The 24,646-nt window shown below is 34.3% G+C and overlaps 1 protein-coding gene and 3 long non-coding RNA genes across 5 annotated transcripts; 2 read left to right on the top strand and 2 right to left on the bottom strand.

Annotated features, from left to right (window-relative positions):
- The first annotated feature begins 2,072 nt into the window (after positions 1 to 2,072).
- Positions 2,073 to 4,726, top strand: LOC139786216 (uncharacterized). Its single transcript, XR_011722216.1, has 2 exons — positions 2,073 to 2,681; positions 3,927 to 4,726. It is a non-coding gene; the product is annotated as an uncharacterized lncRNA (long non-coding RNA).
- Positions 3,017 to 3,933, bottom strand: LOC139786215 (uncharacterized). The gene is made up of 2 exons (XR_011722215.1): positions 3,352 to 3,933; positions 3,017 to 3,182 (listed from the first exon to the last, which is right to left on the bottom strand). It is a non-coding gene; the product is annotated as an uncharacterized lncRNA (long non-coding RNA).
- Positions 4,727 to 7,579: 2,853 nt separating the features above from the next.
- LOC139786214 (uncharacterized) lies at positions 7,580 to 18,115 on the top strand. Of its 2 annotated transcripts, XR_011722214.1 has the most exons (8): positions 7,580 to 7,890; positions 8,223 to 8,574; positions 10,934 to 11,180; positions 11,275 to 11,373; positions 11,457 to 11,582; positions 11,718 to 12,948; positions 15,437 to 17,488; positions 17,656 to 18,115. XR_011722214.1 is itself a non-coding variant. In XM_071725376.1 (6 exons), the coding sequence occupies exons 2-6, from the start codon at positions 8,474 to 8,476 to the stop codon at positions 11,787 to 11,789; spliced, it is 597 nt and encodes a 198-aa protein (XP_071581477.1). In that variant the 5' UTR covers positions 7,580 to 7,890; positions 8,223 to 8,473; the 3' UTR covers positions 11,790 to 12,088. The 2 variants fall into 2 exon arrangements, 1 of the variants encoding a protein (XP_071581477.1); XM_071725376.1 differs by lacking the exons at positions 15,437 to 17,488; positions 17,656 to 18,115 and having other exon boundaries at positions 8,223 to 8,526; positions 11,718 to 12,088.
- A 1,716-nt stretch (positions 18,116 to 19,831) lies between these two features.
- Positions 19,832 to 22,137, bottom strand: LOC139786217 (uncharacterized). The gene is made up of 2 exons (XR_011722217.1): positions 21,172 to 22,137; positions 19,832 to 20,984 (listed from the first exon to the last, which is right to left on the bottom strand). It is a non-coding gene; the product is annotated as an uncharacterized lncRNA (long non-coding RNA).
- Between the last annotated feature and the right edge of the window lie 2,509 nt (positions 22,138 to 24,646).

The raw sequence follows: 24,646 nt of genomic DNA, 5'->3' as shown, positions 1-24,646 counted from the left end.
ATCTATTGCAATGTTTCTCATTTCCCTTACGGAAAGAAACTACAGCGGATTACAGAAAATTATATTACAGGAACTACATAAAAGTATTACACAAAATTACAGACTGAAGTATTGTAATATACTGTAATATTTTCGTACTATACGCTCGGATTACAGGAAAATATTACAGGATTACAGGACTACAAGATTGCAGTCCTCTTAATACTAGAGGACACTGATTTCCGATATTCACCCGGCATAAAAAAAAATTATTTTTTTCTTAGTTTATTACTTTTTTATAACTAAATTTGTTTCTTAAGATGCAGTCTATGATTATAAATATTTTCTTGTATTTGAAAAACACACTTACCTTGGTGGGATTCGAACTCGGGACCTCGGGACCTCTGGATCGTGAGCCAACTGCCTTACGTGGTAGACTACTTCTTAATTTGATGTAAGTGTTATATATAGTCTACATATGTCATAACCAGCACAAATATATAATTTTTCAAAAATCATCTTAAGAAACAAATTCAGTTTAAAAAGAGTAATAAAATTTTAAATTGGATATATGATATAATATTTCTTAAAGTCGGGTGAATGTCAGAAACCAGTGCCGGCTCATTATGAAATTACTTATAAAATATGAAATTAAAAAATAATAAAATGTGGTTAAAAAGTGATACATTAAATCTAATAAATTTCAAACAATATTTATAGAAATAATTTATATATATACAGCTGCATTGAAGTAAAAGTATACTATATATGGAGGTGGAGAGGTAAAAACCACAGTGGTGTAACTCAAATTTTTAAAAATATTTTCTTGTGTGCATAGATGCAATCTGTACAATATATAAATTGCATCTATGCACACGAGAAAATATTTTTAAAAATTTGACTTACACCACTGTGGTTTTTACCCCTCCATATATGATAAGACTCGCTATTTCAAATTTTATGGATTACTGGTAGCATTACGTTTAATACACATGTGTAGTAGTGTATTACACATTTTGTAGATTACATGTGTAGTCTACTACACAAGTCACTTACCACACGTGTAGTATATTACACATATAATGGATTACACGTGTAGTCTACTACACAAGTCACTTATCACACGTGTAGTATATTACATATATAGTGGATTACACGTGTAGTGGATTTCACCCTTCATGATTAGACGTGTATTCCATATTACAGGGATTTCACGCACTAAGTAATTACAGCGTGTAATAACTACAGATTATTGTGTTCCTTTCTGTGATAACTACAGGTGGTCCTGTAGTAACTACACAAGTGCAATATTTACTGGCTGTAGTTTCTTTCCGTAAGGTTTCTCATTTCCCCTTTCTATCTCTTCACGAGTGCAACGGAGACAAAAAGTTAGGTAGAAGTAGTAGAAGGCATGGATATACGTGTAGCGACAGCCTTAAATTATGCTTCGCTTGCCCAGCTGATTGCGACGTTGCCGCGCTTTCACGAGCCATCGAGATACATTCGTGCCGACAGCACAATTATCTCAAGTTATAATTTATTTCTTTAAAACGGTGTAGTGAAGACAATTGAAACTTGGCAGATATTTTCATCTATGTATACTAGATGTACAAAAAAATTCAAAATATTGGTAGCGCTCCTTCAACATTTTTTTAGCTGTTTTATTTGTCAAAATCGTCTCTTCCCATAAGAATACGTGTAAAATCAGTGAAAATTAAAATCGTTATATCTCAGCAACCGTTTAGTGGATTCGTTTCTACTTTTTTTGTAACACATCAGGAAGACTAAAAGAACATTCTCACAAATTTTTATCCACTTGGTAGCGCTTTGAAAATAGATCCGATACATCCTTAAAGGATCCCTACCTAACACGAGCTCGAACGCCGACCGCTGATGGCTAGAGTCCTAAATAATAAGAGAAGCGCATCCGGCGGCTCGCTTGCTGATTGGCTGACCGCGGCCACCAATCACAACCGAGAGTAATGGTCCCGCAGCTGATTCCATGTGCGAAGTAACGTGTATTACCCCCAGATAGCCAAATCTGTTCGAACAAATAATGCCAAATACTTGCTACAAATTTTGGTTTCAGAAATGGTACAAATTTGCATCAAAATTTGTTTTATCAAATGTTGTCGACAAACTGCTAGCAAATACGTATCAAAACATGCGTACACAATTGACGCCAAATTGATACCAAATATCGAGCAAAGCTTAGTAGTACCTGATAACAAATTGGCACCAAATTGCTGTTAAAGTTTGTTGACTAAACCTAACGCCAAATTGATGCCAAATATTGAGCAAATTTTGGTAACAAAACTTAAGAACAAATTGACGCCAAATACCAAGCGATGTTTAGGGCGTTTCATTCAGATGGCGCGACACGTGAGTCGCCACTTTCAACGCGCCCCCACCTCCTTCCTCGCTCTTGTTCAGTGTCATGGCCGCTCTTGCTGCGTTTCTTCGGACGAGACGAGTACGTTTTCCTTCTTTCGTAACTGATTGAGCTAAGCGGCACGTATTCTGGAGACCAACCGAGCGAGATTCGACTTCCCAAGGAGAGCTCACCGCCAGGAAAAGGAGAGCTTGAGGGAGGATTGAGGCGAGGAGTCCGGTCCAGCGAGCAGGGCCCTTCCGATATTCTCATTTGGGACGCCATATTGGAAGATCGACATTGATCGTGGTAGTACAAGGGGCTCTGCAAGGTTAATTCTCGTCTTAAGATCTGGAATTGCTCTCATTCTTGTGGCTCTGGTTTATATTCTAGCCCTAGAATTGATCTCGTAGACAAAAGCAGAGGCCCCCCTCTCTTTTCTTTTCTTTTTTTTCTTTTCTTTTCTTACTTTGATTTCAATCAGTAATCCAGACTCCTTAATTCCGCCCTGTAAGATCTGGTTAATTCTCGTCTTGAGATCTTGGAATTGCTCTCATTCTTGTGGGTCTGGTTTATATTCTAGCCCTAATGTAATTTTAATATATGCATTACAATTTTACACTGTCAAATAATAAATAATATCGTTTGATAATAATAACAACAGTATAGATAATAGTAACAATTTTATTACTTGACTTATTTCATTCTATTTTTGACAACTCGTATATACATTAATTGTGGCTAAGGTCTATACTATGTCATAGTGTAGATCTTAGCTACATTTCTGGCAAGTCAGTCCAAAGTATGCGGCTTTGTTCTCTATCCTTTTTATCTGTAGCAATTTTATTTCTTTTTATTTTTTAATTATTTTTTATGTATTATCTCTTATGTATCAGGTTTCTGAAGAAGACTAAATATATAAAGTCGAAACGTAAAACGTTAATTGTATTTAAAATTTGTTTAATTAAACGAGATTTTGTTTTTAAATTTAAATTGATGACCTTTTTATAACTCGAGAAAATCAGCCAGCCTTCCATCCTATAAGTTTATTTTGTACTGTTAGTTTAATTAATTTAGTTATATTTTTTTCCATTAACATTCCATTTGTTATAGTGATTGTGCAGTAGAAAATCTGAAAAAATAAATGTTTTTAAAGAGTAAAGATAGTATATATTTTGAAATCTATGTATTTTATGTAAACATAACATTTAAATTTATTTGCAGTTTATTTTAGAACATGCCAAAAAACACCGTTTCATAAGCTTTCTAAGAAAGTTAAAAGGCAGAAAGTGAATGTTGAAGTTGTAGAAGAACTCAATTCAACAGATTCTTTAATTGAATTCGATCAGTCGCATATTCAGCAAGCACATGCTTCCGTTAAAAGCCAAAGTTCCGTAATACCAGATTTTCTTCATAATCAAAAAGAATCTGAACTTTCTCATTATTCTTAACTTTTTCATCATTCTGAACTTTCTCACCATTCTGAATTTTCTAATAATTCTGATCATTTTGAGTACTCTGAACACTTTGATTTCGAAAATAACGATAATTATAGAGATATATTTAACATTAACAGACACACCGGCAACAATAACGAGGCTCATTCAGATGACAACGATGATAATTCTGAAAACTGCGAGAATAGTGATGAGAATAAAAAATATTCGAAATGTTTCGTGAAAATAAGAGTTATAAAGAAGAGTTATAAGAGTATGAAGAGTTATACTCTTATAGTCTTAAAGAAGAGTTATAAGAGTATAAAGAATATGTACCCTGGTAACCAGTCCATTGCAATTCTGCTGTAAAACTGCACGAAAAGTCGTGCATTAACTTTCGGGCAGATCATGCGTTTTCTATTTCCAACTTTGACTATTTTTCTGTTGGCAGAAACTTGCTCTCGTCGTAGTGCAACAGAATTGTGGAAGATATATGTATGCATTTACATATAGCAGAATAGTGCAAGAAATGCGGTAGATGCTTGCGCAAATTGCAGTGCAACATAATCGCGCCAGATTTGTAGCAGCGCCTACTGCTACCCATACAGCACAAAATATTTTTAAAATATTTTTTAGGAAGATTAAAATAATTTACAAAAATATTTTTTATATTTATAGCACCGCAGTGGTGTTGGGTAAGCCTTGCGTTGTATTACTAGCGAAAATATTGTCACAAATGTCATGATTTTGCTTCGCCGGAGGCCTGCTTATATTAGATCCCAACTGAAATTTATTTGCGAGTTAGTTTTACCATTATGCGCCGCCTAGCGGCATCGTTGTAAACTAGCACATACAGCAGAATTCAACAAGAATTACGGCAGATGCTTGCGTAAGAAGTAGAGCAGCAGAAATACAAATGACTTTGGCAGAATATACCGTACATCTGATTTATCAATCAAACATTTTTCGAAATTCGAAACGCCAAAATGGACCGTATAGCCTACATCTTACATCACGAAGCTATAACAGTTTCACAATCTCCAGTTAACTTACAGTAATTATTTCTATAAATATTTATAACATAAATTAAAAACAACTTTAATAATATTGATGATAATTATTTACACTTTATTTTAAAATATTTATTATAATCTTTTAGATACTTTTATTTTCCGGACATTACAATATTTACAAAATATTCAACGTATATATTTTCAAAATATTTAAATATTTTTTATAAACATTTTGAAAATATTTTATAAATATTTTGTGCTGTCTGGGAGTTTAGCGCGCTCGGCTGTTCTTTTTCTGACGGGCAGATGCTTGTACGCTTTTTTCGCATTTCTGTCACTCGGATCTGTACGGCAAAAACAACAATTTAAGCGACATTATACACTTGTGAAATTTTGCTGCAAATATGTTTCAAGAGTCTAGCACATTCGACTGCTCTTTTTCTCACGGGCAGATGCTTGCACGTTCTTTTCGCGTTTCTGCCCGGTCGGATCTGTACGGCAAAAACAACAATTTAAGCGACATACACTTGTGAAATTTTGCTGCAAATATGTTTCAAGCGTCTAGCACACTCGACTGCTTTTTTTCTCACGGGCAGATGCTTGCACGTTCTTTTCACGTTTCTGCCGGTCGGATCTGTACTCAAAACTCTGCTGCAAATGTGCGTGAAGAGTCTAACGCGATTTGCTGTTATTTTTCAGTTGGGCAGATACTTCCATATTGTTTTCACATTTCTGCTGCATGTTTACTTTTAACAAGTAGTATAAAATTTCACAGTAGCTTCTTACAGCAGACTACTGCAATAGTACAGTAAGTACACGTTCAATCACAGATATTATGCACTTCTGTCGCAATTTTGGACTGTTTTCTTGCGCACTTTTTCGGGACGTATCTGAACTATCAGACTGGTTACCAGGGTAATATTATGTAATAAAATGTTTCATTCTACTTGCCGTTTGAATCTGATTAAGGCAAAATTATAATATTAGTTTGAAATAGAAACAATTTAAAACAATTTAAAATACAAGGGAAATGCTTTAATTTTATAACTATTATATTCTTGCAATATTAAAAATTTTACATATTCTTTCTTTGATTAAAATATTTCTCAAAGTAATCTTGGAACTGTTGATGAAATATCGTGTATTTTTTTATCTGTAAAAGTTTAAAGTTTTGTTTGAATAGTTTAAAAGTTTTGTTTGAACGGTTTAAAAGTTTTGTTTGAACAGTTTTTTTCTGTTGTATATTAATTTCTATTACATCAAACACTACAAAATTCACTTCGGTTGCTTGCACCTAAATGATGTATATTATTCTTTTGTTCTTTCTTTCTGACAATAGTACTGCATTATTCCATCGTAATCGACGAACTATGCACATTGTGAACATTTGTTTATTTCAATTTTGCATTCTTGCAAATAATAAATCGTGTTTCAAGTTTGAACTAGTTGTTTAAATATGCACGGTAGTTATTATTGTATGATTAAAGAAAGGAAAGTTAGTAGTATTAGGCTTATAAGAATATTGTTTTAGATGCATTTTCATAGAAATTATACTCGTGTTTTCAGTAAGATTCTATAAATCCTTCTTATACCGGCCAATGCATTATCTGCGCACGGAGTATGTGTTCCAGGCATTATATAAGATTCTCGAGTGTTTACAAATATTGTATGTGCTGTTGACAAAGTTAAATGTTTGCATATGTTAGTAAATTCACATTGTATAACATTTACTGTAATTAATATATAATTAATTACTTTATTGCCACCGTTAGATTTTATAAATGTCTTATAATGTTTTATAAATATAGAGATTTTTTTTAACATATGTAACATATGTATAAAATAATTTATTGTAAATCAATAACAAATTATATGCTTTTTTATAATTTAATGCTTTTAATTTTTCCTAAAAAAAAAATATTTTAGTATTTATTAATGGCTACGTAACAAGGCTTGCTGCAATTTGGCGTCAAGCTGTGTCATCAAGATTTGCTCGGTATTTGGTGTCAATTTGGCGTCAAGTTCTTTCGTCAAGGTTTGCTCGCAATTTGGCACAAATTTGCTGTCGAGCTTTTGTTGGCAAGCCTTGTTCACAATATGGCGCAAATTTGCCGTTGAACTTTTGCTGCCCTGTTTTGCTCGATATTTGGCGTCAATTTGGTGTCAAGTCATGTACACAAGCTTTGCTAGCAAAACACAAGCGTATTGCAGACACAGATCGCACCGAATTTGTCGACAAGTTTTGCGCGTATTTGGTGTCAATTTGGTTACAATTTGCTGACAAATTGTTTACTGGGCCTATGTGAGTGAGAAAGATTAATATTTATAATATTATTAACAAATCTTATTTCACGTTAATTACAATGATGGAACTAAAACAAAATCATTTCTGAATGATCAAATTGTGTCAGATATACAGAGGTTACTTTGTTTAGTGGTCAGCTGCGGGCTCAATAGGAACCATGGAGGGGGTGAGGAATGCGCTTCTTTTATTATTTAGGACTCTACTGATGGCTATTGGCACGACTAGGCAGTTAGGCAGAACCAACCATGATCTCTCGTTGGACCTAGAGTCACCTCCCGTAACTTAGCCGGTCAACTGCGACTTTATTAATTTTTTTTTTTTTAATCGTTTGTTGGTCGTTTGTTGGTGATTGTTGGCCTAATTACAACGTTTGTTGGTTCTTAATTTTTTTTTAATTAAAAAAGAAAAATTAGCCTTAAGTTAGCCGGAAACATTTTATTTTTAATTTAAAAAAAGTCTAATCGATGCGTAATCGTTTGCTGATGATTGTTGGTCTAATTTTAGCGTTTGTTGGTTTATTATTAGTCTTAAAAACGAAAAAAACCGAAAAATTATCTCACGTTAAAAGCCGCATTTGCAGTAATCGAAGATTGGTTTATTTGCTTACGACTTAAGGTTTATTTATATAAATGTAAGGCTAACATCTATAAAACTGGCTATGAATACGGGCCTTAACATCGGCAGAAAATCGCGAAAAGATCAAGAAACATGAAACATGGTGGTATTTCTATTTCCTGTCTTTTTGCGCCAAGCCATCGTTTGAACGAGAGACCGAGTGAGATTAAGGTAATTAATGTAGAATTCTATATGCTAATGTTTTAAGCAGAACTTTCTTTGATTTCTAATAGCGTTTTTCGAGCTGGTGCGCATTCAGTGCACATTAAAGCCGTCATACACAAACCAACGTAAAGTGTATGTTTAGTATAAACAGGTTAAATCATGATTGCATTATTTGATAAAATATGTACTGGGTATTTTATCAGTCGAAATATTTGCATTTTACTTTGAATATTAGAGATTAAATCAGTGTATAAACAGCTTTAATGTGCATTGAGTGTGCACCAACTCTGCCAGTGAAAAACGATATAAGAGGATATATCTTATTTTTTCTTGCATAGATAAACAGAATGTTATCGGAAAGTCATCTAAGCATTTTGAGAAGAATCTTCGGAAAGATGAACGTAGAAACCAATTGTTGCAATTAAGAAGAAAGAAGCACGAGCAAGTATTTGCGCAGAAGAGAAATCTCGGTGGTTTTTCTTCGTCACCTGTTCTTATCTGTGTCATACCGTTGCAAAGTGACGTGGACATTGTTAATTAGTTACAGCAGATACAATGTAAAGAACATTTTGTATCTGCTGTAACTAACATGGATGAAACTGCTAATGTTGCTACTAGTCCAAATGGCATTATACATATTGGGTACGCTATAAAACAGGAAAAGAACTTGTTTATTCTATTATTAGTGAGGTAAATTAAAAATTTGTTAATATATTTATACATACAGGGTGTCACTGAATGTTTGGTACTTTTCTCATATTTAGATAGAGCGAGCCAAACTGAGTCGAAAAGTCATGTACCATTTTGCAATTTTCGCAATAGTTGATGAGTTATTAATGATTAAAAATCGCCGTATTAGCCCGGCCCACCGCCAAATCCAAGCGAGCGCGAGATGCGGCCGCCCCGCGGTCGGCGCGCGGGCAGTTGTTTTCTACTAGCGGCGATGATTACGCACGAACGGCGCGTAACGCCGGGCCCCCGTCCTGAGCGATGATAGTTTCTCGCCTTTTTTAAATAAAAATAAAATTTTCTAACAACATACAAAAATTTTTTGTGCGTACGTATGTACATACGTGTGTACATGCATACACACAGGAACATATCAATTGTACTGCTTAAAAAAGCGATTACTCAATTTACTTTTTTTCTTTTATTAAGTAACGGTTGTCTTTAAGAAAGAATATTTCTTGATGATAGTCTTAAAATGTACAAATTTTAGAAAGAGTCTTTATCATGTACTCGAAAGAAGAATTTATACTCCTTCAAAGAACATAATAAAATTTTATCAAAGAAAAGTCAAAATAATAAATAAAGTAATATGAGGACCCTCGAGATTAAAATAGGAGAAGTCAAGGCTATGAGGGTCAGACGCAGATCACAGTGCGTAATATCAGAAATAACTGATTTATTCGTCGTTTTGATACATTACATCGATCCGTACGTTTCGGCTCAGTTTTGAGCCATCTTCAGCGGTAGTTACAGAAATTAAGTTACACGTTCTCCGTACCGTATGGTGAGTATACTGATTCAAAGTATCAGAAAAATAGACCAATTGATCCATATCTGTAAATTTGTTCAATTAATGTTGAGATATTAAAAAGATCCCTTAGGAAACTCACCATTCGGTCTGAAAAACGTGGAATACAGAGCCATGTACATAATAAATACTCTCTGCGAGAAGACTTGACGATCTTATCGACACGACACATGCACAGCAATGATATGAAAGGTCTTGCAAGAAGAGGCATGTCGTAGGTCAACACACTGGCGAGGATTATAACAAAGCACGATTTGACACCGTCTCAAACTGACACGGATTTTTTGCATCATGCATATGTCACGGTTTTGAGCAAATTGTAATCCATGCTCATGAACTTTGGTCGTTGGCAAATCGGGGTTTTACTATTGGTACATGTGACGGTACATGTGACATATTGTGACGGTGTCAAATCGTGCTTTGTTATAATCCTCGCCGGTGTGTTGACCTACGACATGCCTCTTCTTGCAAGACCTTTCATATCATTATTGTGTGTCGTGTCGACAAGATCGTCAAGTCTTCTCGCAGAGAGTATTCATTATGTACATGGCTCTGTATTCCACGTTTTTCAGACCGAATGGTGAGTTTCCTAAGGGATCTTTTTAATATCGCAACATTAATTGAACAAATTTACAGATATGGATCAATTGATCTATTTTTCTGATACTTTGAATCAGTATACTCACCATACGGTACGGAGAACGTGTAACTTAATTTCTGTAACTACCGCTGAAGATGGCTCAAAACTGAGCCGAAACGTACGGATCGATGTAATGTATCAAAACGACGAATAAATCAGTTATTTCTGATATTACTCACTGTGATCTGCGTTTGACCCTCATAGCCTTGACTTCTCCTATTTTAATCTCGAGGGTCCTCATATTACTTTATTTATTATTTTGACTTTTCTTTGATAAAATTTTATTATGTTCTTTGAAGGAGTATAAATTCTTCTTTCGAGTACATGATAAAGACTCTTTCTAAAATTTGTACATTTTAAGACTATCATCAAGAAAATATTCTTTCTTAAAGACAACCGTTACTTACTAAAAGAAAAAAAGTAAATTGAGTAATCGCTTTTTTAAGCAGTACAATTGATATGTTCCTGTGTGTATGCATGTACACACGTATGTACATACGTACGCACAAAAAATTTTTCTATGATAGAAAATTTTATTTCTGTTTAAAAAAGGCGAGAAACTATCATCGCTCAGGACGGGGGCCCGGCGTTACGCGCCGCTCGTGCGTCGCGCCGTGTCATCATCGCCGCTTGGAGTAAACAACTGCCCGCGCGCCGACCGCGAGGCGGCCGCATCTCACCGCGCGCTTGGATTTGGCGGTGGGCGGGCCAATACGGCGATTTTTAATCATTAATAACTCATCAACTATCGCGAAAATTGCAAAATGGTACATGACTTTTCGACTCAGTTTGGCTCGCTCTATCTAAATATGAGAAAAGTACCAAACATTCAGTGACACCCTGTATATATATATGTATTTGTATTAATTTAGTGTTCCAAGACTAAAACAGCGGTTTTCTATCATTGTACCGTTGATGGGTGACGTTTTAGCAACATTAGATGCAGCCAAAGTTGCTACCACGATACTCTTTGTTACTTCTGTCGCGAGTCAAGCAAACGATGGTACGCAAAGAGATATTATAGGCGATTGGGACAAGGAAATTATTATGTCTTGCCTTACTCAAGGTTTACCTTCTACAATAATTGCGGTGCATAATATTCAAAGACTTCATATTAAGGTAAGTAATGATACGTTTAACACTTTATATAAAATTTACAAAGAGTAAACTCTTCACAATAAAGAATTAATTAATTTCTATATTCGTTTCAAAGATTTTTAACACTTTGAGTGCCAAACTGATTTTGGCTCTCTTGCTACGAGCTTGGCGAGAACGCTGGACTGATTTGCAATGGGGTATTAATATCAAAACGGTAAGCGTCTGTATTTCCTTGATGTGCTTTCTATTTGCTTCTCAAGGTTCTACATGTTTTCTAAAATCAAGATTAATTCTTAGATTTTGCCAAGAGGAGTAAGTGGTGATGTATATAACTTAGCAGATTGTATATTACAACAAGCGTTAGTGGGACCAGGACCTAATCAGTTAGTACTGTCTTATCTGAAGCACTCGTTAAGTTCTCAGGTTTGTTTATTAATTATATATATATATATATATATATATATATATAATATATTTCAGGGGTTACTTTAATTTTTTCTTACACAATACACATATACTGTGACTTGTCAGTGATTTATATTTCAAATTGTCTTGCAGCTAGTGTCATACGCTGCAGTGTTGCAGCGAATAAGTAAATATGATGCTTTTCACAAGCCCATTGCATCGTGAGCCTGCTGGAGTTCCTGGAGTATATACAAGTTGGTATCACATGCCGCGGTAAACCAGAGGAAGATCTCTTGGCAGCGGCAGTCCTGTCTATTGTACATTGGCTTCTACAATGTTACCTGCACACCTTGACAAAGGCGCCCTAGAGTAATCCTCTCACTCCGCATCCGAGCGAGCTCGTAGACAAACCTGCTAGTATTTTGCAACAGATGCTGATTTCGGACTTTTTGTGCGCGATGATGTATCTGGCTAAATACGATGACAAAGGTGTGCTGTGACCAATGGAAAATTATTCAACGTTTTGCAATTGCTTATGCATTTGCACTTTTTCTTTTAGATCTATACCCAGATAGCCAAATCTGTTCGAACAAATAATGCCAAATACTTGCTACAAATTTTGGTTTCAGAAATGGTACAAATTTGCATCAAAATTTGTTTTATCAAATGTTGTCGACAAACTGCTAGCAAATACGTATCAAAACATGCGTACACAATTGACGCCAAATTGATACCAAATATCGAGCAAAGCTTAGTAGTACCTGATAACAAATTGGCATCAAATTGCCGCTAAAATTAGTTGACAAAACCTAACACCAAATTAATGCCAAATATTGAGCAAATTTTGGTAACAAAGCTTGAGAACAAATTGACGCCAAATACCGAGCAAAGCTTAGCAACTACCTGATAACAAATTGGCACCAAATTGCTGTTAAAGTTTGTTGAGTAAACCTAACGCCAAATTGATGCCAAATATTGAGCAAATTTTGGTAACAAAACTTAAGAACAAATTGACGCCAAATACCAAGCGATGTTTAGGGCGTTTCATTCAGATGGCGCGACACGTGAGTCGCCACTTTCAACGCGCCCCCACCTCCTTCCTCGCTCTTGTTCAGTGTCATGGCCGCTCTTGCTGCGTTTCTTCGGACGAGACGAGTACGTTTTCCTTCTTTCGTAACTGATTGAGCTAAGCGGCACGTATTCTGGAGACCAACCGAGCGAGATTCGACTTCCCAAGGAGAGCTCACCGCCAGGAAAAGGAGAGCTTGAGGGAGGATTGAGGCGAGGAGTCCGGTCCAGCGAGCAGGGCCCTTCCGATATTCTCATTTGGGACGCCATATTGGAAGATCGACATTGATCGTGGTAGTACAAGGGGCTCTGCAAGGTTAATTCTCGTCTTAAGATCTGGAATTGCTCTCATTCTTGTGGCTCTGGTTTATATTCTAGCCCTAGAATTGATCTCGTAGACAAAAGCAGAGGCCCCCCTCTCTTTTCTTTTCTTTTTTTTCTTTTCTTTTCTTACTTTGATTTCAATCAGTAATCCAGACTCCTTAATTCCGCCCTGTAAGATCTGGTTAATTCTCGTCTTGAGATCTTGGAATTGCTCTCATTCTTGTGGGTCTGGTTTATATTCTAGCCCTAATGTAATTTTAATATATGCATTACAATTTTACACTGTCAAATAATAAATAATATCGTTTGATAATAATAACAACAGTATAGATCAGAGCCGGAATTTAGTTGCACATTTCGTGCCGATTCCCGAGGCGACGCCTCCTATACCCCTACTTTGTACCAATTGGTACATGTAATATGTATATATAATGTATGTGAGGTACAAGAGGGTGGCAGTGTGGTCTTGTGGTAAAGCGCCAGACTCGTAATCCCGAGGACCCGGGTTCGAGTCCACCTGACCACAGGAATTTTTATATTCCAAACTGCACCCCCCGCACGAGTGGGGCTCGTGCGGAGAAACTTGGCTATCTTTCGGAGGAGAAATAGAGAAATTAAATTTGAAATTGGTCGTCAAGCTTGGGGAGCTTGGGGAGTTTTGAGACGAAATTGGTTTCGTCTGTAAGTGTCTCCGTCCAAATTTCTATTAGATTTGTTCTTTGTGAAACAGATCATGTGATCTGTTTCTTTTTTTTTCATGGCGGTAGATAATTTTATAGCTTTCCCACATAATGCTTCTTGATAAATAATACAATGAAAAGGGGGAATTTTAAATTGCGCTGCTTTAGTTGACCGAAGAAACCAATTTTTTGACCTGCATCATATGCTATTTCGCTTCTTATTGCCCAAAATTCCAAGCCGTTTATGGAAGGTAATTTTATAAAGGAATGTCTTATCGTAAAATTACCTTCCATAAACGGCTTGGAATTTTGGGCAATAAGAAGCGAAATAGCATATGATGCAGGTCAAAAAATTGGTTTCTTCGGTCAATTAAAGCAGCGCAATTTAAAATTCCCCCTTTTCATTGTATTATTTATCAAGAAGCATTATGTGGGAAAGCTATAAAATTATCTACCGCCATGAAAAAAAAAGAAACAGATCACATGATCTGTTTCACAAAGAACAAATCTAATAGAAATTTGGACGGAGACACTTACAGACGAAACCAATTTCGTCTCAAAACTCCCCAAGCTCTCCAAGCTTGACGACCAATTTCAAATTTAATTTCTCTATTTCTCCTCCGAAAGATAGCCAAGTTTCTCCGCACGAGCCCCACTCGTGCGGGGGGTGGCAGTTTGGAATATAAAAATTCCTGTGGTCAGGTGGACTCAAACCCGGGTCCTCGGGATTACGAGTCTGGCGCTTTACCACAAGACCACACTGCCACCCTCTTGTACCTCACATACATTATATATACATATTACATGTACCAATTGGTACAAAGTGAGGGAATAGGAGGCGTCGTCTCGGGAATCGGCCCGAAATGTGCAACTAAATTCCGGCTCTGGTATAGATAATAGTAACAATTTTATTACTTGACTTATTTCATTCTATTTTTGACAACTCGTATATACATTAATTGTGGCTAAGGTCTATACTATGTCATAGTGTAGATCTTAGCTACATTTCTGGCAAGTCAGTCCAAAGTATGCGGCTTTGTTCTCTATCCTTTTTATCTGTAGCAATTTTATTTCTTTTTATTTTTTAATTATTTTTTATGTATTATCTCTTATGTATCAGGTTTCTGAAGAAGACTAAATATATAAAGTCGAAACGTAAAACGTTAATTGTATTTAAAATTTGTTTAATTAAACGAGATTTTGTTTTTAAATTTAAATTGATGACCTTTTTATAACTCGAGAAAATCAGCCAGCCTTCCATCCTATAAGTTTATTTTGTACTGTTAGTTTAATTAATTTAGTTATATTTTTTTCCATTAACATTCCATTTGTTATAGTGATTGTGCAGTAGAAAATCTGAAAAAATAAATGTTTTTAAAAAGTAAAGATAGTATATATTTTGAAATCTATGTATTTTATGTAAACATAACATTTAAATTTATTTGCAGTTTATTTTAGAACATGCCAAAAAACACCGTTTCATAAGCTTTCTAAGAAAGTTAAAAGGCAGAAAGTGAATGTTGAAGTTGTAGAAGAACTCAATTCAACAGATTCTTTAATTGAATTCGATCAGTCGCATATTCAGCAAGCACATGCTTCCGTTAAAAGCCAAAGTTACGTAATACCAGATTTTCTTCATAATCAAAAAGAATCTGAACTTTCTCATTATTCTTAACTTTTTCATCATTCTGAACTTCCTCACCATTCTGAATTTTCTAATAATTCTGATCATTTTGAGTACTCTGAACACTTTGATTTCGAAAATAACGATAATTATAGAGATATATTTAACATTAACAGACACACCGGCAACAATAACGAGGCTCATTCAGATGACAACGATGATAATTCTGAAAACTGCGAGAATAGTGATGAGAATAAAAAATATTCGAAATGTTTCGTGAAAACAAGAGTTATAAAGAAGAGTTATAAGAGTATAAAGAGTTATACTCTTATAGTCTTAAAGAAGAGTTATAAGAGTATAAAGAATATGTAATATTATGTAATAAAATGTTTCATTCTACTTGCCGTTTGAATCTGATTAAGGCAAAATTGTAATATTAGTTTGAAATAAAAACAATTTAAAACAATTTAAAATACAAGGGAAATGCTTTAGTTTTATAACTATCATATTCTTGCAATATTAAAAATTTTACATATTCTTTCTTTGATTAAAATATTTCTCAAAATAATCTTGGAACTGTTGATGAAATATCGTGTATTTTTTTATCTGTAAAAGTTTAAAGTTTTGTTTGAATAGTTTAAAAGTTTTGTTTGAACGGTTTAAAAGTTTTGTTTGAACAGTTTTTTTCTGCTGTATATTAATTTCTATTACATCAAACACTATAAAATTTACTTCGGTTGCTTGCACCTAAATGATGTATATTATTCTTTTGTTATTTCTTTCTGACAACAGTACTGCATTATTCCATCGTAATCGACGAACTATGCACATTGCGAACATTTGTTTATTTCAATTTTGCATTCTTGCAAATAATAAATCGTGTTTCAAGTTTGAACTAGTTGTTTAAATATGCACGGTAGTTATTATTGTATGATTAAAGAAAGGAAAGTTAGTAGTATTAGGCTTATAAGAATATTGTTTTAGATGCATTTTCATAGAAATTATACTCGTGTTTTCAGTAAGATTCTATCAATCCTTCTTATACCGGCCAATGCATTATCTGCGCACGGAGTATGTGTTCCAGGCATTATATAAGATTCTCGAGTGTTTACAAATATTGTATGTGCTGTTGACAAAGTTAAATGTTTGCATATGTCAGTAAATTCACATTGTATAACATTTACTGTAATTAATATATAATTAATTATTTTATTGCCACCGTTAGATTTTATAAATGTCTTATAATGTTTTATAAATATAAAGATTTCTTTTAACATATGTATAAAATAATTTATTGTAAATCAATAAAAAATTATATGCTTTTTATAATTTAATGCTTTTAATTTTCCCTAAAAAAATATATTTTAGTATTTATTAATGGCTACGTAACAAGGCTTGCTGCAATTTGGCGTCAAGCTGTGTCATCAAGATTTGCTCTGTATTTGGTGCCAATTTGCTGTTAAGTATTGTTCTCAAATCTTGTTTGATATTTGATATCAATTTGGCGTCGGGTTTTGTCAACAAACTTTGATAGCAATTTGTCAACAATTTGCTGTTAGATTGCTGGCAAGCTTTGCTCGGTATTTGGTGTCAATTTGGCGTCAAGTTCTTTTGTCAAGGTTTGCTCGCAATTTGGCACAAATTTGCTGTCGAGCTTTTGTTGGCAAGCCTTGTTCACAATATGGCGCAAATTTGCCGTTGAACTTTTGCTGTCCTGTTTTGCTCGATATTTGGCGTCAATTTGGTGTCAAGTCATGTACACAAGCTTTGCTAGCAAAACACAAGCGTATTGCAGACACAGATCGCACCGAATTTGTCGACAAGTTTTGCGCGTATTTGGTGTCAAATTGGTTACAATTTGCTGACAAATTGTTTACTGGGTACATAGAAGTTGTGACGAAATGCCAGGAGACCGAGACATTACTGAAGACGAGCACTCAAAAGTCCGTGGTACCGATAGAGGATTCACTGAAAAAGTTATGCAATCTGGAGATCGAAAGTCTCTGCCCTGAGAAAATGAAAATGGAGTCTATTACGCATTGTCTGCAGCCACTCTTTGCCGTTCAAGTGTTACTGAATCCTAGTACCGAGACAACCGTGTTCGTCAACCAGCTGCTGATGGTGCAGAGATTAAAGTGCTATACAAATGCACGGCTTTACTGCGAGATTATCCGCGCCTGTCTGATGTGTACCAAAATACACAAAATTGTGAAGTTTCAGCCAAATCGGTAAGGAAGCCCCTCTCCTTCATAATTACCGGAGAAATAAATCGTCTGTTAAAATCAATTATACAAGAGTTTGGTCTTCCTAAAAAAAATTTTCTTTTCCATTCGTACAATCCATGATTAACTGTGGGATAAACTGTTGGTAATAACATTTGTATATCTGTTTTCAGGTACCTTATTGCCTTCTCAAAGCATTGCCCGAGTTATTCACGACTGATATTCTGCTGAGATTGTACGACATACAAACCATGATCGGGCGCAAGGCCACCGCGCGAGATCTATGCATGTTGCGGAATATTAATCTGAAGCCTACAAAATAAAGTCACAATTATCGTAAAATAGAGAATGCATCTTTTCACATGGATAATATTGACGAACAAATACATCAGTTTTATATATATAAATATCTATATAATGTACACAAATATTATCCTCTAAATTCTTATGGCACTTGTACTGCTATGTTAGCAGGACAACTGACAATGGCAATGTAATTGTACATTAAGCGTCTAAATACCTTAACAGCTTATACAGAAATATTACTGTATGGGGCAATCTTTTGCGCCATGGTTTACATGTTTGTATGTAATGGCATAAATAAATAATTATGTTCAATAATTATTAAGCTAATCATACTTGATAAGTATTGATTTTATAAAAACACAGAAGAAGAATATTATATTTGACGCATGTCAAAACAAGGTAAGGGAAGTCGGCAAATTGGATCCGTAACTTCGGAATAAGGATTGGCTCTGAGGAGCGGGGCGTGTCGGGCTTGGTCGGGAAGCGGGTTTGGCTGACGTGCCGGGCCTGGGCGAGGTGAACCGATCGGCGTTCTCGCGCCGGTCCCGGGGATCCGAGCTCGGTCCCGTGCCTTGGCCTCCCGCGGATCTTCCTTGCTGCGAGGCTTCCGTGGCGGCGCGAGCCGTCGTGGTCGTCCTCTTCGGCCGCCATTCAACGCTCAGCTCAGAACTGGCATTTGTTAAAAATTATCTTCTCGATCTAAAAATTACCTATTTCTTTACTACAAATAAAGTTAGAACAAATATTTGAACGTAGTCACTTTGAAAGTATTCTTAGATTAGAAAATGCATCTGATATATCTACATTTCAAAGCATTTGAAGAAATATAAGTTTATAATTCTACTTTAAACATAAAATTGTATTTAAAATGGATTAATTATGAATTTATCATTTTCTTCCCATGAACTCTTCATTCAAGACGCCTAGTTGTCAAAGTACGTATAAAATAAATGTCAAACTTACCATATGTGCTAAAAAAATGATAGAATAAAGTAAATCATAGATACCTAAATGTGATCACTTAAAAACATGATACAATGTTTCATGATACGCGCATTATGTTTGCGTTTAAAGAACTAAAATTTAAATAAGTTGTATTTTTATAAATAAAGATTATTTATGTGATCATTAAGAGTATATGTTATTTTATAAGAATATAAGCTTCAACCTGATTGAATTTATATAAAATTGAAGAGAATTCTCGTATTCATACGTGAATATACGTTTCCTAGTAGAATTCTCTTGAAAAAAAACCTACTTCTCAAATGTATATATGCTTCCGTTTCTCACTTGTGGAAAGTGTTTTACTGTAAAATTTATAGATTTGTTTGAAGTAACAAAACGTCATTTATTATTTCATACAATTTTCATATAGATCCTAATGTCCATGTCTTTTACAATAAATAAGTACTATATGTATCTCAGGTCTATATTCCACTTCTTAGCAAGGACTATTCTTACAAATTATCTGCACAAGTTTCTTAAAATATACCCAGTAAACAATTTGTCAGCAAATTGTAACCAATTTGACACCAAATACGCGCAAAACTTGTCGACAAATTCGGTGCGATCTGTGTCTGCAATACGCTTGTGTTTTGCTAGCAAAGCTTGTGTACATGACTTGACACCAAATTGACGCCAAATATCGAGCAAAACAGGACAGCAAAAGTTCAACGGCAAATTTGCGCCATATTGTGAACAAGGCTTGCCAACAAAAGCTCGACAGCAAATTTGTGCCAAATTGCGAGCAAACCTTGACAAAAGAACTTGACGCCAAATTGACACCAAATACCGAGCAAAGCTTGCCAGCAATCTAACAGCAAATTGTTGACAAATTGCTATCAAAGTTTGTTGACAAAACCCGACGCCAAATTGATATCAAATATCAAACAAGATTTGAGAACAATACTTAACAGCAAATTGGCACCAAATACAGAGCAAATCTTGATGACACAGCTTGACGCCAAATTGCAGCAAGCCTTGTTACGTAGCCATTAATAAATACTAAAATATATTTTTTTAGGGAAAATTAAAAGCATTAAATTATAAAAAGCATATAATTTTTTATTGATTTACAATAAATTATTTTATACATATGTTAAAAGAAATCTTTATATTTATAAAACATTATAAGACATTTATAAAATCTAACGGTGGCAATAAAATAATTAATTATATATTAATTACAGTAAATGTTATACAATGTGAATTTACTGACATATGCAAACATTTAACTTTGTCAACAGCACATACAATATTTGTAAACACTCGAGAATCTTATATAATGCCTGGAACACATACTCCGTGCGCAGATAATGCATTGGCCGGTATAAGAAGGATTGATAGAATCTTACTGAAAACACGAGTATAATTTCTATGAAAATGCATCTAAAACAATATTCTTATAAGCCTAATACTACTAACTTTCCTTTCTTTAATCATACAATAATAACTACCGTGCATATTTAAACAACTAGTTCAAACTTGAAACACGATTTATTATTTGCAAGAATGCAAAATTGAAATAAACAAATGTTCACAATGTGCATAGTTCGTCGATTACGATGGAATAATGCAGTACTGTTGTCAGAAAGAAATAACAAAAGAATAATATACATCATTTAGGTGCAAGCAACCGAAGTAAATTTTGTAGTGTTTGATGTAATAGAAATTAATATACAGCAGAAAAAAACTGTTCAAACAAAACTTTTAAACCGTTCAAACAAAACTTTTAAACTATTCAAACAAAACTTTAAACTTTTACAGATAAAAAAATACACGATATTTCATCAACAGTTCCAAGATTATTTTGAGAAATATTTTAATCAAAGAAAGAATATGTAAAATTTTTAATATTGCAAGAATATGATAGTTATAAAACTAAAGCATTTCCCTTGTATTTTAAATTGTTTTAAATTGTTTTTATTTCAAACTAATATTACAATTTTGCCTTAATCAGATTCAAACGGCAAGTAGAATGAAACATTTTATTACATAATATTACATATTCTTTATACTCTTATAACTCTTCTTTAAGACTATAAGAGTATAACTCTTTATACTCTTATAACTCTTCTTTATAACTCTTGTTTTCACGAAACATTTCGAATATTTTTTATTCTCATCACTATTCTCGCAGTTTTCAGAATTATCATCGTTGTCATCTGAATGAGCCTCGTTATTGTTGCCGGTGTGTCTGTTAATGTTAAATATATCTCTATAATTATCGTTATTTTCGAAATCAAAGTGTTCAGAGTACTCAAAATGATCAGAATTATTAGAAAATTCAGAATGGTGAGGAAGTTCAGAATGATGAAAAAGTTAAGAATAATGAGAAAGTTCAGATTCTTTTTGATTATGAAGAAAATCTGGTATTACGTAACTTTGGCTTTTAACGGAAGCATGTGCTTGCTGAATATGCGACTGATCGAATTCAATTAAAGAATCTGTTGAATTGAGTTCTTCTACAACTTCAACATTCACTTTCTGCCTTTTAACTTTCTTAGAAAGCTTATGAAACGGTGTTTTTTGGCATGTTCTAAAATAAACTGCAAATAAATTTAAATGTTATGTTTACATAAAATACATAGATTTCAAAATATATACTATCTTTACTTTTTAAAAACATTTATTTTTTCAGATTTTCTACTGCACAATCACTATAACAAATGGAATGTTAATGGAAAAAAATATAACTAAATTAATTAAACTAACAGTACAAAATAAACTTATAGGATGGAAGGCTGGCTGATTTTCTCGAGTTATAAAAAGGTCATCAATTTAAATTTAAAAACAAAATCTCGTTTAATTAAACAAATTTTAAATACAATTAACGTTTTACGTTTCGACTTTATATATTTAGTCTTCTTCAGAAACCTGATACATAAGAGATAATACATAAAAAATAATTAAAAAATAAAAAGAAATAAAATTGCTACAGATAAAAAGGATAGAGAACAAAGCCGCATACTTTGGACTGACTTGCCAGAAATGTAGCTAAGATCTACACTATGACATAGTATAGACCTTAGCCACAATTAATGTATATACGAGTTGTCAAAAATAGAATGAAATAAGTCAAGTAATAAAATTGTTACTATTATCTATACTGTTGTTATTATTATCAAACGATATTATTTATTATTTGACAGTGTAAAATTGTAATGCATATATTAAAATTACATTAGGGCTAGAATATAAACCAGACCCACAAGAATGAGAGCAATTCCAAGATCTCAAGACGAGAATTAACCAGATCTTACAGGGCGGAATTAAGGAGTCTGGATTACTGATTGAAATCAAAGTAAGAAAAGAAAAGAAAAAAAAAGAAAAGAAAAGAGAGGGGGGCCTCTGCTTTGTCTACGAGATCAATTCTAGGGCTAGAATATAAACCAGAGCCACAAGAATGAGAGCAATTCCAGATCTTAAGACGAGAATTAACCTTGCAGAGCCCCTTGTACTACCACGATCAATGTCGATCTTCCAATATGGCGTCCCAAATGAGAATATCGGAAGGGCCCTGCTCGCTGGACCGGACTCCTCGCCTCAATCCTCCCTCAAGCTCTCCTTTTCCTGGCGGTGAGCTCTCCTTGGGAAGTCGAATCTCGCTCGGTTGGTCTCCAGAATACGTGCCGCTTAGCTCAATCAGTTACGAAAGAAGGAAAACGTACTCGTCTCGTCCGAAGAAACGCAGCAAGAGCGGCCATGACACTGAACAAGAGCGAGGAAGGAGGTGGGGGCGCGTTGAAAGTGGCGACTCACGTGTCGCGCCATCTGAATGAAACGCCCTAAACATCGCTTGGTATTTGGCGTCAATTTGTTCTTAAGTTTTGTTACCAAAATTTGCTCAATATTTGGCATCAATTTGGCGTTAGGTTTAGTCAACAAACTTTAACAGCAATTTGGTGCCAATTTGTTATCAGGTAGTTGCTAAGCTTTGCTCGGTATTTGGCGTCAATTTGTTCTCAAGCTTTGTTACCAAAATTTGCTCAATATTTGGCATTAATTTGGTGTTAGGTTTTGTCAACTAATTTTAGCGGCAATTTGATGCCAATTTGTTATCAGGTACTACTAAGCTTTGCTCGATATTTGGTATCAATTTGGCGTCAATTGTGTACGCATGTTTTGATACGTATTTGCTAGCAGTTTGTCGACAACATTTGATAAAACAAATTTTGATGCAAATTTGTACCATTTTTGAAACCAAAATTTGTAGCAAGTATTTGGCATTATTTGTTCGAACAGATTTGGCTATCTGGGTATATATCTAAGCAATACCTAGTCTAGGTAATTTACAGTATCTAGATTTACAAAATATAGGCTTAATATTGTAATTAAGCCTAGTATTAATGTATAAGTCTTACATAGTTTATATTTGCAACAGCTTCTATATTAATCACCAAATATAAGATTATTATTTTTATGATATGTATAAGTTAGATTCTCATGTTTAGTTTTACTTTTTCATAATAGGCATCTAATAAAGAAGCAGATTATCTTAATAAGTCGTGTGAGCTTCTTGGAGTTAAAAAATTACGATTGGAGTTGGCTGCGAAACATACAAGCATTATTCCTCCTGAAGATCCTATTCTTGTCGAAGTTAAAAAGTATTTACATATGTCAGAATCTATTATCGAAGATCCTCTACAATGGTAGAATAAAATGAAGTTGTCATTGCCGAATTTGTACAAATTGATATGCTGCAATTTATGCCATACCGATTACAAGTTCAGCATCTGAACGCGCGTTTTCTTCTGCAGGTTTGCTTATCACAGCAAAACGTTCTTCGTTAAAACCATCAAAATCTAATAAAATATTATTTATTCACGATAATTTCAAATTAATAAAAGATATGTATTTAAAGTCAGTAAAATAAGTTTTACATTAAGTATGTTATATTATTCATATTATTTATACAACTTAATATGTGAAGAAATGTTTAATAAGTAAGAGAGAAAGAAGTCTGATATCTGATGGCTATACAGTAAATTACATTTTATTTTTGTTACGTATGATGGTCAGGAATAACATTTTAAGATAAATTTTATTTTCTTTTGTGAAAGAAAAGATATTAGTAATGCTAATAAAGTGATCGTATTTTGAAAACGCTAAAGTGCTGAGTATTTATTGTTTGCTATTTTTGTTCATATTATTTATGAAAAGTTAAAATTGAACTTTATTTTAAGTCAGGAGGATTTAAAAAAATGTACTAACGCCGCCGTTCGCCGTCGCCGCCTATAAATTATTATCCGCCAATTCCGCCGCCGCTGAAAGAGAAAATTATCGGCGAACTTGCCGCCGCCAAACTATTTTGCTTCAAACGCCGCAATTCACTACCATTCACTATTGCGCTGTTCATAGAGCCTGTAAACGCTAACGCTATTAATGCACTACCTCGGAAGGAAGAGCGTTGGTAGCGAGCAGTTATGACGTATAACACTACCAGTAATGACGTCACAACAGCGTTTGGTAGCGCTATCATAGAGCTCCGCGAACAGCCAGTAGCGCTAGGTAGCGCTAATAGCGTCTCCCCGAACGCACCCTAGGACTCTAGTTGGACGGAGTATACATACATGCATGTATATACACATATATGAATTATAACCGCGAAACTAATCATGCTGTTATACCTCGACCGCTAGCCGGGCTTCATATATGTGTATATACTGTACATATTTCTTCTAAATTCATATTTTTGTACTAATAAGAAGAATAAGTTGTGTGATTCTGTAGAATAATACATTATAAACCACTGTCCCACAATAGCACTAAAACAACACCTTTTGACTTTTAAACGCTCATAACGCTTAAACAGTCGATTATTGTGAATCTTGCCCATTATAACTATCGATCAGTATC

Source organism: Temnothorax nylanderi, unplaced genomic scaffold (genome assembly GCF_030848795.1).
Source record: "Temnothorax nylanderi isolate EJ_2023f unplaced genomic scaffold, tnyl_v1.0 TNYL_tig0985_pilon, whole genome shotgun sequence".
Classification (NCBI taxonomy): Eukaryota; Metazoa; Arthropoda; class Insecta; order Hymenoptera; family Formicidae; genus Temnothorax; species Temnothorax nylanderi.
Note: the sequence above shows the minus strand (reverse complement) of the source record. Positions and strands in the feature narration are given on the sequence as shown.

Excerpts from the sequence above, each read along its gene's own strand:
- LOC139786214 (XM_071725376.1), top strand. The coding sequence starts at position 8,474 with ATGGATGAAACTGCTAATGTTGCTACTAGTCCAAATGGCATTATACAT. Across the intron at positions 8,527-10,933 it reads AATGGCATTATACATATTGG|TGTTCCAAGACTAAAACAGC; the intron begins GTACGCTATAAA and ends GTATTAATTTAG. Across the intron at positions 11,181-11,274 it reads TTCAAAGACTTCATATTAAG|ATTTTTAACACTTTGAGTGC; the intron begins GTAAGTAATGAT and ends TTCGTTTCAAAG.